This window comes from Mobula birostris, chromosome 12, assembly GCF_030028105.1.
Source record: "Mobula birostris isolate sMobBir1 chromosome 12, sMobBir1.hap1, whole genome shotgun sequence".
Taxonomy (NCBI): domain Eukaryota; kingdom Metazoa; phylum Chordata; class Chondrichthyes; order Myliobatiformes; family Myliobatidae; genus Mobula; species Mobula birostris.
Window position 1 is genome coordinate 65,100,811 of NC_092381.1, and position 16,225 is coordinate 65,117,035.

A 16,225-nucleotide genomic window follows, 5' to 3' on the forward strand; every position below is an offset into this window, starting at 1 on the left:
ACAAATGAGTCTCCAGGATAGTATGTTGCCCTTTTGGGTCCCCAGGTCATTGTACACATTGGTACCAGCAGCAAAGGATGAAGTCCTGCAGGCTGAATATGGGAAGTTATACAGAAAAATAAAGCATGACCTCAAGGTCTGTAATCTGTGGATGACTCTTGTGTCACATGTTAGTAAGGGTAGGAATGCGTGGGTAGGGCAGATGAATGCATGGCTGTGGAGCTGCTGCAGGAGGGAAGGTTTGGGTTCTTGGACTATTGGGGCCTCTTCTGAATTGAAGGCTTTATAAGAGGAATCTGCAGGAGAACTCATTAGAAACCAGCCTAGCAGTGATTTCTAATCCAAAGCAGGGATGTGGCAGTTGGGCACACAGAGACAAATTTAAATGTTAAATCAATCAAGTTCAATAGACAGGATAGACAAGGAGAAGACTGGGAATTAATATATTAAGTGACAGGTAAGGCAGAGGAACTCAAGTGATGGATTGGTACTTGGGACTGGGATATTACAGCCACAAGAGAAACATGGTTGAGGAGGGAGCAAGACTGGCAGCTCAGTGTTCCTGGATTTAGACGCCTTAAACATCATAAAGGTGGAGGTAAGGGGGTAGGTACTTGCATTTTTATTAGGGTGATGATCATGATGATCCTTAGAAGAGATATTCTTGGGGGATTACCTGTGAGACTATAGGGATGGAACTTAAAAATAAGAAGGAGATGATCACTTTGATTGGATTTTATTATACTTTACCCGATCGTCAATGGAAATTCTAGGAATAAATATGTAGAGACGTTGCAGATGCCAGTGATTATAGGGTTATAATAGTAGGTAGTTTCAACTTCCCTGATATTGACTGGAACTGTCATTGTGTAAGGGCTTGGATGAGATGGAATTTGCTAAATGGTTCCAGTAAAGTTTTCTCCAACCATATCAAGATGCTCCTATTAGTGAGGGGGAAGCACTTGACTGTAGGACTAGTGAGGATAATACTATTAATTTTAAAATAGTTGTGGAAAATGATCGGACTGGTCCACAGATTAAAATCCTAAATCTAACCCTACACTGGCTATCACCATCCATTTTCCTACATCCACGTGCCTATGTAAGAGCCTTGTAAATATGTCTATTGTCACCATCCCTAGTACTTTGTTCCAGGCACCCACCACTCTCCATGAGTTAAAAAAAAAACTACTTTTGACATTTCCCCTAAACTTTCCTCCAGTCACCCATGTAAAAGCCAATATCACAGAGGTAAATCACTGTCAGACAGCAGGATACCTCTCTGGCAATGGTTTATCTCTGTAAAACTGGGCAAGGACAAAGCAGTTTGTTTGCTTCCTGATGGTGTGTCGCACACAATTCCATTGCCATTCCCAGTTAATAGTCTGCAAAAGTCTGTACTGATTCATAAGAATGAAGAACATATGAGGGGCTACCAAAAACCCCATAACAAAGACAACAAAACAACAACTCTTAGCACAAAGTAAGGCAGTCATGTCTATTGCCAACTTTCTTCTCTATTTGTTATTATCTGCAAGAAACTGTGCCGCTTCAATTATCTGCTGAGCTAGTATTTATCATATCAGCAAAGATAATTCGGTAGCTAGCTATCTCTGCGTGATTATCAACTGGTGAAAATATAAAATAAAATCAACTGAATGGTGCTATGTTGTTGTTAACTCTATTTACAGATGGACTTCTACCACCTGATGGAACCATTAGTCCAGATTTCTTGGGTGAATACCAGTTTCAAAATGGTGACCTTGTTGGACAGCATCCTTATGGCAGGTATGATTGGATGTTATGTGTGAAATTTATCGTGTAAGGAACATTTTTTGCAAACGAAAAACGTATTCTGATTTCCCCCCAAGATACATCTGTGGCCGATTTCACATTTTTCTTCTGTCAGAAAATCACTTCATTCTCAATTAAACTAAATAGAAAAAATTGCTAAACCCTTGTTGTTAATCTGTCTGCTGGTATGATCAGGTTAACTGAGATAGCTACCTGTGGCTACTGCCAAATAATGATCTCTTTAAAGCATTAACTTGTTCAGATAGATTATTTTTAATACCATGGTTTCATGCCCCTACACTACCTCCCTCACTACCATCCAGGGCCCTAAACAGTCTTTCCAAGTGAGGTGACATTTTACCTGTGAGTCTGTTGGGTTAAATTACTGTGTTTAGTTCTCCCGGTGTAACCTCTTGTAAATTGGTTGAGACCCGACATAAATTGGGAGAGCGCTTCTCCAAGCAACTGTGTTCCGTCCACTAGAACAAATGGGATCTCGCAGTGGCCACCAATTTTAATTCCACTTCCCATTCCCATTTTGATATGCCCATCCATGTCGTGATGGGGCCACACTTAGGTTGGAGGAACAGCACCTTATATTCTGTTTGGGTAGCCTCCAACTTGATGGCATGAACAGAGATTTCTCTAACTTCCGGTAATGCCCCCAACCCACCCCCCTCCCCACCTCATTTCCTTGCCCACCTCTGGTGCTCCTTCCCCCTTTTTCTTTCTTCTATGGCCTTCTGTCTCTTTCACCAATCAACTTCCCAGCTGTTAACGTCCATCCTTCCCTCTCCAGGTTTCACCTATCACCTGGTGGTTCTTTCTTTCTTTACCCCACCTTTTAACTCCTCAGCTTTTTTTCCCCCCAGCCCTGCCAAAGTGTTTCGGCCCGAAATGTCGACTACTTTTTTCCATAGATGCTGCCTGGTTCACTGAGTTCCTCCAGCATTTTGTGTGTATTGCTCGGATTTCCAGCATCTGCAGGTTTTCTTTTGTTTGTCATCATAACTTTTCCTTTTTATTTTGGCATTTAATTCAGATTTCCAGGATTTAACTTTTTAAAATTTTTCATTGCTAATTTGCATGGTGAATTTTTATTTGTATGCAGTATATGATCGCATTGAGACCATAATGCATTATTTCAAGCATGATGAAAAGCAAGTTTTGTTTAATAAATAACTTGTTAATAATAATGCCAACTTTTCTTGGAAAAAAAATAATTAGATCAGTTCTTTTTGGTTCCTCTCAATGTTTGCTAGATGGAGCTTCTAGCAGCTAGCTTTAGAACTATATAATTGGATTATACATAATTTAAAGGGAAATTTCTTGGTTGAAATCTTTAGTTAACTTTCACCAAATATGCAGATTAAAGGGAAAAAAATACATAAAATTAGTTATCGGACTGCTATTTCTGTAAATGACCTAAAACTGGTATTTGTTAAATCTATGTAAAAATGTTATTTCAAGTGTAATAGTCAGGCCTTGGGTAATACATTAGATTTGTTATGAGAGCATACTGCAGTGGGATTTTAAAGAATTATATGTAACTGATGTACTTGACCTTGATAATTTTATTCAGTTCTAAGCTGTAGACCAGGGGTGGCCAACCTTTTACATTCCATGCATCAATTTTTTCACGCACGAGTTCTATATTAGCATATTTTTACAAGAATTGAATGGGGGTACAAGAGTTGTATGGCGCATCTGAACTCATGAGTGAAAAAATTGATGCATGGAATGTAAAAGGTTGGCCAGCCCTGCTGTAGACAGTAAATCTTTTGTGGAATTGGAGAAATAAGAAATATGCATTAAAATGCTGATGGTTAATTAATTAAATAGCTCTTTGTACTCACTCATGCAGTATTAATAGTTAAATATGCTTTGATTTTTGGAAATGTATGTATTACCTTATCAAAACTAAACCAGTTCAAGACAGACATAATTTTTTGAGACAAAGTAAATTGAAAGATAAATAATGCTGATGTGAAAGATGTGCGGTGTTTCGATTGAATAGTGAGCAGGCACAAGGAATGGAATAGCTTATCTCTGCTATTTTTTATATTCTGTTTAATTGCAAGGTTCAGAAAATAACAGCCAGCTGAACAGCAGCAACAGTAATATGTCCAAAAAATGTTATGTAACATGATTTTTTGATTCTAAAATGAATAACCAAATAACCATATAACAATTACAGCATGGAAACAGGCCATCTCAGCCCTTCTGGTCCGTGCCGAACTCTTACTCTCACCTAGTCCCACCAACCTGCACTCAGCCCATAACCCTCCATTCCTTTCCTGTCCATATGGCTATCCAATTTAACTTTAAATGACAACATCGAACCTGCCTCAACCACTTTTGCTGGAAGCCTGTTCCACACAGCTACCACTCTCTGAGTAAAGAAGTTCCCCCTCATGATACCCCTAAACTTTTGCCCTTTAACTCTCAACTCATGTCCTCTTGTTTGAATCTCCCCTACTCTCAATGGAAAAAAGCCTATCCACGTTAACTCTATCTATCCCCTCATAATTTTAAATACCTCTATCAAGTCCCCCCCCTCAACCTTCTACACTCCAAAGAATAAAGACCCAACTGGTTCAACCTTTCTCTGTAACTTAGGAGATGAAATCCAGGTAACATTCTAGTAAATCTCCTCTGTACTCTCTCAATTTTGTTGACATCTTTCCTATAATTTGGTGACCAGAACTGTACACAATACTCCAAATTTGGTCTTACCAATGTCTTGTACAATTTCAACATTACATCCCAACTCCTATACTCAATGCTGTGATTTATAAAGGCCACCATACCAAAAGCTTTCTTCGCCACCCTATCCACATGAGAATAACCTTTTAAAGTTTCTGGGTTTATTAGTAAAATATATTTAAAGGAATGCTGCTGGGGCTGAGTTAACTGGTCTTTTTGAAGTAGAAGTGGCAGTACTGGTGATTAACAGGAGCAGTATGTTGGTACAATTATTCTACCTGCACAATTCAGCAAGAATTCCTGATGCAATGTTTCATCGTAACCCTTGCTGGAAAGCATGTGCTTATTGATACTGGGCAACTGGAAAGCTAAGAAAATTCGAAAATCAGAGCAATCTTTGGAGTTTGCCAATTTTATGGGATAACTTCACATTAAAAATGGAAAGAAATCTCAAGGGAAAGTAATCTTACCAAAGTCTTGAGTTTTTTTTTATATCAAAGTCCTTCATCCCCGGATGATTATTTCTACATTTATTAAATACTCTGAGATAACTTGGGCTACCAACTCAGACAAGGTTCTGTGGAAAACAGTTAAGGAGAAATACTATCAGATCATAGCCGTTTGGTGGTATAGTGGCATCAGCACTGGACTTTGAGGGAGTTTGAATCCGAACTAGAAACTCGGCCTCATAAAGTAACAGTCAAATGCTACGGGAACAGCAAAAATCCCGCCCAATGCACCACAAGGCATTTTAAGTCAGAACAAATGGCTGTAGGTTGAACAACATTTTTGTAATAACAGTAATTGTTTTCCTGTTACATATGCATAGAACAAGAACGACAATGGGATCAGAATCAGGTTTAATATCTCTGGCATATGTCATAAAATTTGTTTTTTTTAGTGGCAGTAGTACATTACAATACAGAATAAAAAACTATAAATTATAATTTATATATATTTTAAACGTCGTGGGAAAAATAGTGAGGTAGTGTTCCTGGATTCATTGACCATTCAGAAATCTGATGGCGAAAGGGAAGAAGTTATTCCTGAAATGTTGAATGTATGTATTCAGGCTCCTGTGCCACCACTTTGATGGTAGCAGTAAGAAGAGGGCATGCCCTGGATGATGGGGTTTCTTAATGATGGATGCCACCTTTTTGAGGTATTGCCCTTTGAAGGTGTCCTTCGTGCTGGGGAGGCTAATGCCCATGATGGAGGTGGCTGAGCTTACAACTTTCTGCAGCTTTTTCCAATCCTGTGCAGTGGCCCTTCTATACCAGACAGTGATGCAAGCAGTTAAAATGCTTTCCATGGTACATACAGAGAAATTTGCGAGGGTCATTGGTAACATACCAAGTCTCTACAAACTCCTAATGATATATAGCCACTGTCATGCCTTCTTTGTAATTGCATCAATATATTGGGCCCAGGCCAGATCCTCAGAGGTTGATACTCAGGAATTTGAAACTGTTCACCCTTTCCACTGCTGATCACTTGATGGGGACTGTTCCCTTGGTGTGTGTTTCCTTGACTTACCCTTCCTGAAGCACAGGATCAACAGCAAAAATGATGAAACAACGTACAGGGAGGAGGTCAAACACCTAGAGAGCTGGTGCAGGGATAACAACTTGATGCTTAATGTCACCAAAACCAAGGAGATGATCGTCGATTTCAGACGGTCTCAGCCTGAGCACACACCCCTCAGCATCAGTGGCTCCAGTGGAGGGAGTGGAAAACATCAAGTTCCTTGGGGTGCAGATCTCGGACAATCTCACCTGGTCCAGGAACACCACTGGGATTGTGAAACGGGCCCAGCAGAGATTGCACTTTCTGAGGAAGCTTAGACAAGCATCACTCCCCACTAACATCTTAACTACATTCTACAGAGGCGTGGTTGAGAGTGTGCTGACCTTTTGCTCACAACCTGGTACTCCAGCTGCAATGCTGTCGACAGAAAAGCCTTGCAGAGGGTGGTTAGGGGAGCAGAGAAGGTTATTGGGGTCTCCCTACCTTCTGTCCAAGACCTCTTTCAGAGTCGATGCCTCCAGAAGACATGGTACATCATTAAAGACCCCTCACACCCTCTCCATGAACTGTTTGTTCTTCTGCCATCAGGCAAACATTACAGGAGCATCAGAACTAAAACCACAAGGCTACTAAACAGCTTCCTCCCACAGGCAGTCAGACTGCTAAATAGCTGCTCTACCTGACTCTGCTTTGGACACTTTTAACTTGCACTGGACACTTACAACTTGATTTTAACTGACATGTGACTGTTGTGTTTTACTATTTATTGTTATGTTTATTATTTAATGATGCGTTTGTTATGTTACGATTGCACTGCTCCTGAGAAACGCTGTCTCATTCTGCTCTGCAGAGCTGATGTATGGTTAGAATGACAATAACGTTTTTTGATTTGATTTGATTTGATTGATGTTGTGTGCAAAGTTGTTGTTGTGACACCACTCAACCAGCTGATCTGTCTTGCTCCGCCATGCCTCCTCACCACCATCTGAAATTCCACTGACTGTAGTTGTGTCGTTGGCAAACTTATAGATGCCATGTAGTTGTGGGTATAGCAAGGGTAGAGTAGAGGGCTAAGCATGCACTCTTGAGATGCACCAGCGAGGAGGAGGTGTTATTTCCGATCCACACAGACTGTGGCCTCCCAGTGAGGAAACCAAAGATCCAGTTGTAGATGGAAGTACAGAGACCCAGGTTTTGGAGTTTGTTAATTAGAACTGGGGGTATAACTGTGTTGAATGCTGAGTTGTAAGCAGTAAACAGTTGCCTAATTAAGATATAACTATTGTCCAAGTGATTTAAAGTCCGCGCAGAGCCAGTGACATTGTATCCACTGGAAGCCTAGTTTAACAATACTAGTGGAGTAGTGTTATGAAACATTTTTACTGAGTCATAGGGTGGCGGGGTGGAAATGTATCTCTACCAAGTGAGTGTAAGATGCTCCTTTTCTCCGCTAGACTGCAGGTCGCCCTTAGGTAAGTTGTGGCACCTGCTTAGCTCCCTTCAATCAGTGTCACTTGAAGCTATGAGAGTGGGGGTGGATGGTCGTATGAGCAGCCTGTGCATATCACAAATCCTGGTTATCCAATCGCTGACGCCAGGCAGACGGCCTCTGAAGAGAATTGTTGGTGGCTGAGGTTATCTGGCTTGTAAAGGCTCTGCCCAGAAAAAGGCAATGGCAAACTACTTCTATAGAAAAACTTGCTAAAAACAAACCATGATTACCCATGTCATACGACATGGCACATGATAATGATTGAGTCATGTTAGTAATGCTACATGCTGGGCAACCTACAGTGTGGGATATTGGATGACCTTGCAGAGATGGAAGATGTGCATTCGAAAGCCTGTGCAATAAGAAAGCTCCTTTTGCACTTAGGAGGTGCTATTGATTTACCACACTGTCAATTGACTACATGCACACTTGCTATATTCTCACAAGTGATCCGATATGGTTCACATCCAGCTGGCAAGTTCAGCACTCGGAAATCTTCATTACGTTGCAGGATCATTGACTGAGTTTGGAATGGTGCTATCTGTGTGGAATTTGTACATTCACCTTGTGAGCACATGGTTTTCCTGGTTGCTCCAGCTCCTTTCACATCCAGCAATGTTTGTCATGGACACTGTAAATAGCAATTAATGTGTATGTGATTGGTTGAATCTGGGGGGAATTGATGGGAAGATAAAGAGAATAAAAAGGAATTAATATGAATGGTTATTTAATAGCCAGCATGGACTTGGTGTGTTGAAAGGCCCGTTTCCATGCAGTGTGAATGATGAAAAAGCATTGGCATAACATTTTAACCAAATGCTGCTAATATGATTTTTAAAGGAGTCTGTAAGGCAAAGGTTAATTAGTTAATTTGCATAAGACTGGTGTTATGTGTCTTGAATCAGAATTAAGCACTACCTGTGCAAAGTTATGTGATTGGATGATGTAGATTTAATCATAACTTGAAATAGTTTCTTTACTCTTTTCCATTAAAATGGATATTTTGTTTTTTTTTCTGTTTTAAAGTAGCCTTAATTAGTATAGAAACATTGAAATTGGGTCACTGATTAATTGCTAAATTTCTGGACACATTTCCAGACACCTGGATCATCATCCATCCTGCAAAATTTAATCTTATTGTAGCAGCTGGAAATTAAAATTTTCAGTAATTAAGTAAACTTAGAATGAGAAGTTTGTACTGTTAGACTGACCATTGAATATTAATAAAAAGACGCTCAATCTGCTTCACCAATGTACTTGGTGGAAGAGTATCTACCTTAGCCTGATCAAATGTCTTACTGAAATCCATTTAAACCACTTGTACTGCTGTACCCTCATTCGTACACTCTATTAACTTGTCAGAATTTCAATCCAACTGGTCAGATAGGATCTGACATTGACAAATCTACATAGGCTGTCTCTGAGGAAATCCTTCAGTTCCACATGATCATTAATCTAGTCTCTCAGCATTTTCTGCAATAATTTCCCTGCAGCTGATGTTAGGCTCATTGGTCTAAAATTATCAGACTTTTCCTGCTTCCCTTGAAAAGGTTATCACATTTGTTGTCCTCCAGTCAGCAGAAACCTTCCATGTAGTTAGCAAGAATCTAAATATCCCAATTAAAGCCCCAGCAATATCATCTTTAGTTCCTTATACCCATTATATGTTTACCTTTGTCATCTAATCTGACCTTCAGTTGCCTTCAATTACATAATGGTACTGGATTAACAATAACAAGACATGTTCTGCCTGGACCTGCCAGTATGGCCATTGAATTCTCCAGCTCCCTTCCATTTACCTTTCACCCACACACTCCTCCCACTGGTTCCCCTCCCCTTCTACTCACTCTGCCCTCCCCATCCCCTCTATGCTGCACCTTCCTCTCCTATTTAGTTTACATCATCTTCAACCCTTTGTTACTTGTCACTGCCAGTTATCTTCTCCCAATTTCTGATGTTATTCGCACTCTCGATTCCCACATCTGCATGTCAATCTTCCCCTCCCCCCCCACCCCTTAGATCCACCTGTCATATTCCAGCTCTTGCTTCATCCTTTCCTACCATCTTTCTATACTGGCCACCTTCCCTTTTTTATTTAGTCTAGATGAAGGATTTTGACTGGAATTGTTGACTATCCATTTTCCTCCATATCCACTGAGTTCTTCTCTGGTAGCTTGTATGTTTCTCCAGATTGTAGCACCTATGGACCCCTGTGTATCCTCAATTACCTTCGACGTCCTGTGTTCCTTGAACTTGGCACTTCTGGCTTTTTCCCTTGTGGGAACATATTGGCCCTGAGCTCTTTCTATTTCGCTTTTGTATGCTTCCTCCACTTTTGAAGTACCTTAACATGGAAGCCCTCAATCTCAATACAGCATAATTATGCTTTTCCAGAAACAAGGCATTTTTGTAGCTCTAATGCAGCTTAAAAACAGGTATGTAAAGTGCTTATTAGACATGAAATTCAAAGCCAGACAATTAATTCAACAGATTTTTAAAATTGTATAAAATTATGCAATTAATGAAATGTGCAATATATTATTAATGGTGATGTGCCTTTTTTTTTGACAAATTAAGGATACTTGATACTACAGCCACATAAACAACATGTTGGAGAAACTCAGCAGGTCAGGGAGAATGTGTGGAATGAACAAACAGCAATTTGGGGTGAGACCCTTCTTCAGGACTGGAAAGAAAGGGGGAAGACACCAGAATAAAATGGTGAGGGGTGGGTGAGGAAGAAGGATTGCTAAGTGATAGATGAAGCCAGGTGGGTGGGTAAGGTAAAGGACTGGAGATGAAGGAATCTAATAGGAGAGGAGAGTGGACCATAGGAGAAAGGGAAGGAGGAGGGGCACCAGGGAACGTGATAGACAGTGAGAAGAGATAAGAAGCTAGAGTGTGGAATAGAAGAAGAGGGGAGGGTGAGGGATGTTTTTTACTACTGGAAAGAGAAATCATTATTCATGCCATCAGGTTGGAGGTTATCCAGACAGAATATAAAGTGTTGCTTCTCCACCCTGAGGTGTCCTCATCGTGGCACAAGAGGAGACCATGGACCAACATGTTGGTCCGGGAATGGGAATTAAAATATTAAGCCATCAAGAAGTTCTGCTGTTGGCGTTTGGAATGGAGGTACTTGATGAAGCATCCCCCAATTTATGATGGGTCTCATAAATGGAGCGGAGGCAGTGCTGGGAGTGTACCTGGAATGGCTGTTTGGGGGCCTGAAGGGAGGTGAGGGAGGAGGTGAATGACAGGTGTAGCACTTTGGCCACTTGCTAGGATAAGTGCTTGGAGAGAGATAGTGGGGAGGGACGAATGGACAAGGGATCACTGAGGGAGCTATTCATACAGAATGTGTGATACAACAGCCAATTTTTAAAGAAATTGAAACAATTTAAAGAGAGTAAAATCAAGCAAACTTTAAAATTGTGAAGAGTTTTATCCTCTACATTGTAGTAGAACAGTTGCATTTAATTTGTGGCTTGTTCCTGTTAGGCTGATGACAGATTAAATTTTGAATAAAAATTGAAATGATAAAATTATACCCATTTCACTCATTGCATTATTTTTTCAATGTTTGTACAAACATCAATAAAAATAATGGCTAATTTTGAATTCCATTACATTCCAAGTTTAAGTAGTACATTACATACATGTCTTTAACGTATTTTTGATTTTTAATCCATGTAAGAAAGATACTGTTAATAATAATTATGGAGGATTTCAATATGCAGGAAGACTGGGAAAATCAAGTTGGTGCTGGATCGCAAGAGAGGAATTTGTAAAATCAGAATCAGTTTTATTATCATTAACATCTGTCATGATGTGCGAGACATACCAAAAAACTATAAGGTACAAAAATAAATAAATAGTGCCAAAGACAAATAGTGAGATAGAGTTAATGGATTCATGGACCATTTAGAGAAATTTGATTTTAAAACACTGAGTGTGGGTTTTCAGGTTCCTTTACCTTTAAAGATGAATGCTGTCTTCATGAGACACCTTCTCCTGAAGATGTCCTCTGATGAACAGGTTTGTACCTGTGATGGAACTGACTGAGTCTATAACCCTCTGAAGCCTCTTGCAATTCTGTGTATTGAGGTTCCGTACCAACTGTGATGCAACCAGTCTGAATGCTCTCCATGGTGCACCTGTAGAAATTTGCAACAATCTTTGGCAACATACCAGATTTCCTCAGACTAATGAAGTGGAGATGCTGGTGTGTCATCTTTGTGATTGTATCAATTTACTGGGCCCAGGATGTTAACACCCAGCAACTTGAAGCCGATAATCCTTTCTATATTGACTCCCCCCAATAACCCCTCAAAGCATATGAGATGGCTCTTTAGAGTAGCTTGTGGTCAAGCCCTCTAGGGGAAAAGGTAATCTGGATTTGGTAAGTTTTTTTTTGTCAGTCTTAACTGTGGTGCTATAAATTAGAGAGGGCAGAAGTGAGTGCAGTTGGTATAACTAAGAAGAAGGTGCATTGGAGGCTGAAGGATCTGAAGGTGGTAAGTCAAATGGACTGGATGGACTACACCCCAGGGTTCTGAAAGAGGTAGCTGAAGAAATTGTGGAACTATTAGTCGAGATCTTTCAAGAATCTCTAGAATCAGAAATCATTTCAAAGGTAGAGAAGCAAAAGACGGGAAGTTATAGGCTGTTTACCTTGACTTCAGTGGTTGGTAAGTTTTAAGAGTCCATTATTAAGGATGAAGTTTTGGGATACTTGGAAGTACATGATAAAAGAAGCCGAAGTCAACATGGTATCCTTAAAGGAAAATCTTGCCTGAAAAATCTGTTGGAATTTCTATGAGAAATGATGGGTAGGATGGACAATGGATGCTGCTTACTTGGATTTTCAGAAGGCCTTTGACAAGGTGCCGCAAATGAGTCTGCTAAACAAGATAGGATTCCATGGTGTAACTAGGAAGATACTAGCATCGACAGAAGCTTGGCTGACTGGCAGAAAGCATAGAGTGGGAATAAAGGAGGCCTTTTCTGGTTGGCTGCCAGTGACTAGTTGTGTTCCACAATGGTCAGTGTATTTTTTTGTGCTGAGGAACCAGGGAGTCTGCAGAAGAATTTAAACAGATTAGGAGAATGGGCAAAGAAGTGGCATACTGAATACAATGTAGGGAAGTATATAGTTATGCACTTTAGTCGAAGGAATAAAGGAGTGGACTATTTATTCTAAGTGAGCAGAATTCAGAAATCGAGTGTAAAGGGACTTGGAAGTCCTAATGCAGGATTCCCTAAAAGTTAACTTGCAGGCTGATTTTTTTTAGTGAGGAATGCAAATACATGTTAAAAATTTGTTTATAGAGAGCTGGAATAAAAAAAATCAAGGATGTACAGTATTAAGAGGCTTTATAAGGTATTGGAGTACTGTGAGCAGTTTTGGCCCTCATACCCAAGTACTGGCATTGGAAAGGGCCCAGAGGTGGTGAGAATGATCCTGGGGATGAAAGGTTTAACATATGAGCCTTTCTCTGGCTCTCAGATTGTACTCGCTAGAATTTAGAAGGATGAGGGGGATTCTCGTTGAAACCCACCGTAATTTGAAATGCCTAATGGACGTTAGGCATTAATATTGAAGTAGTAAAATGGATTCAGCAGTGGCTAGATGGGAGACGCCAGAGAGTAGTGGTGGATAACTGTGTGTCAGATTGGAGGATGGTTTGTAGCAATGTGCCTCAGGGATCTGTACTGGGTCCATTGTTGTTTGTCATATATATTAATCTGGATGATGGGGTGGTAAATTGGATTAGTAAGTATGCAGATGATACTAAGATAGGTGGCGTTGTGGATGATAAGGTAGGTTTTCAAAGCTTGCAGAGAGATTTAGGACAGTTAGAAGAGTGGACTGAAAGATGGCAGATGGAGTTTAATGCTGAAAAATGTGAGGTGCTACATTTTGGTAGGACTAATCAAAATAGGACATACATGGTAAATGGTAGGGCATTGAAGAATACTGTAGAACAGAGGGATCTAGGAATAATGGTGCATAGTTCCCTGAAGGTGGAATCTCATGTGGATAGGATGGTGAAGAAAGCTTTTGGTATGCTGGCCTTTATTAATCAGAGCATTGAGTATAGGAGTTGGGATGTAATGTTGAAATTGTTTAGGGCATTGGTAAGGCCAAATTTGGAGTGTTGTGTACAATTCTGGTCACCGAATTATAGGAAAAGTGTCAATAAAATTGAGAGAATACAGAGGTGGTTGACTAAAATGTTGCCTGGGTTTCATCTCCTAAGTTACAGAAAAAGGTTGAACAAGTTAGGTCTTTTAATCTTTGGAGCGTAGAAGGTTGAGGGGGGACGTGATAGAAGTGTTTAGAATTATGAAGGGGATTGATAGAGTTGACATGGATATGCTGTTTACGGGTAACATGAGGGGGAACTTCTTAACTCAGAGAGTGGTAGCTGTGTGGAATGAGCTTCCAGCAGAAGTGGTTGAGGCAGATTCGATGTTGTCATTTAAAGTTAAATTGGATAGCTGTATAGACAGGAAAGGAATGGAGGGTTATGGGCTGAGTGCAGGTCGGTGGGACTAGGTGAGAGTAAGAGTTCGGCACGGACTAGAAGGGCTGAGATGGCCTGTTTCCGTGCTGTAATTTTTATATGGTTATATGGACGTGGAGAGGATGTGGGAGTCTAGGACCAGACAAGGCAGCCCTAGAATGAAAGGACAATCCTTTAGAACAAAGACGAAGAGGAATTTCTATAGCCAGAGGTAGTGAATGTATAGAAATCATTGTCACAGATAATTATGGAAGCCAAGTTATTAGGTAGACTTAAAGCTGAGGATGATAGATTTTTGATGAATAAAGTCATTAAAGGTTACTGGGAGAAGCCAGAAAAATGGGGTGGAGGGGGAAGAATAAATCAGTCATGTTCAAATGACAGAGCCTCCACAATGGGCTGAATGACCTAATTCTTTTCAGGTGTACATATATCTTAGCCCCCAAGAATCACCCCCGTAACTTAGAGTTGCAAGAAGTTTGTAAACCCTTTGTAATTATTGGTTTTCTGCATTAATTACTCAAAAAATGTTGTCTGATCTTCATCTAAGTCACAATAATAGACAAACCTAATCTGCCTAGACTAATAACACAAAAGCAATTGTACCTTATATGTCTTATGGAACACATTGCTTGAACATTCACAGCCCTGGCTGGAAAAAGTATGTGAACCCTTGTGTTTAATAACTGGTAGAATCTCCTTTAGCAGCAATAACCTCCACCAAAACTTACCTGCAACTGCCGATCAGATGCACAATGGCGAGGAGGAACTTTATTCCATTCCTCCATACAAAACTATTTCAGTTCATCAATATTTCTGGGATTACTTGTGTGAACAGCCCTCTTCAGGTCATGTCACAGGATTTCAATCGGGTTAAGGTCTGGACTCTGATATGGCCATTGCAAAACACAGATTTTCTTCTTTTTAAACCATTCTGTTGATTTACTTTGTGTTTTGGATCATGGTCTTGTTGCCTCTTGCAACTTCTTTTAAGTCTCAAATGTCAGACCGCTACCCTGACATTAACTTGTAAAATTTCTTGATATAATTTTGAATTCATTGTTCCCTCAATGATTGCAAGCTGTCCAGGTCTGAGGGAGCAAAGCAGCCCCAAACCATGATTCTCCTTCCACCATGCTTCACAGTTGGGATGAAGTTTTAGTATTGGTATGTAGTGTCCTTTTCCCTCTAAACATAGCGGTGTGCATTTCTGCCAAGAAGTTCAACTTTTGTCTCATCTTTCCACAGAACATTGTCCCAGAAGTGTTGTGGAACATGAAGGTGGTCTTTTACAAAGTTGAGACATGCAGCAATGTTGTCTTTTTGGAGAGTGGTGGTTTCCTCCATGATGTCCTTCCATGAACACCATTCTTGTGCAGTGTTTTGGTTATAGAGGACACATGAGCAAAGATTTCAGCAAGTTCTAGAGATTTCTGCAGGTCTTTTGCTGTTACTCTTAGATCCTTTTTCACTTCCTTCAGCATTGCACATTGTACTCTTGGTGTGATCTTTGCAGGATACGCACTCTTAAGGAGAGTAGCAACAGTGCTGAGTTTCCTCCATTTGCAGACAATTTTTCTTACTGTGGCTGTTGAACTTTCAGGTCTTTAGAAATGCTTTTGTAGTCTTTTCCAGCTTCATGCATCTCTACAATTCTAAGGTCCTCTAAGTTGTTTTGATCAAGGCATGGTGTCCATAAACAGATCTTTCTTGAGAAGAGCAGTCTCTGTCAGTACCCTTGCCTTTTGTGTGACTTTTTTATAGGGCAGTGCACTTCTCTAACCCACACCTTGAAGCTCATTTCATTGATTGGAACACCTGATTCCAAGTACCTTTTGTTGAATGCATTATCCCAGAGGTTTACATACTTGTTTGAATCTAGACTATGGTTGTTTAAATGGTGTATTCAGTATTGACGAGAAGTCAAGTCAAGTTTATTGTCATTTAGATATAAGCACCACCACCCTCCCCCCCCCCCCCCAGAAGTTTTCATTTTTTATTGTTTTACAACATCGAATCACTGTGGATTTAATTTGGCAATTTGTTTTAACACCGATCAACAGAAAATAGACTTTTTCGTGTCAAACTGAAGACAGATCTCTACAAAGAAATCTAAATTAATTACAAATATAGAAACAAAATAATTGATTGCTTAAGTATTCACCTTCAGGTCAAT

At 40.1% G+C, this 16,225-nt stretch overlaps 1 protein-coding gene across 2 annotated transcripts in view; it reads left to right on the top strand.

Annotated features, from left to right (window-relative positions):
- kifap3a (kinesin-associated protein 3a) overlaps positions 1–16,225 on the top strand; it is a 239,773-nt gene that overhangs the window by 189,382 nt on the left and 34,166 nt on the right. For both annotated transcript variants that reach the window (XM_072273953.1, XM_072273954.1), the window contains one exon: positions 1,692–1,788. In XM_072273953.1, the coding sequence (XP_072130054.1) occupies positions 1,692–1,788 (97 nt within the window). The remainder of the gene's footprint in view (positions 1–1,691; positions 1,789–16,225) is intronic.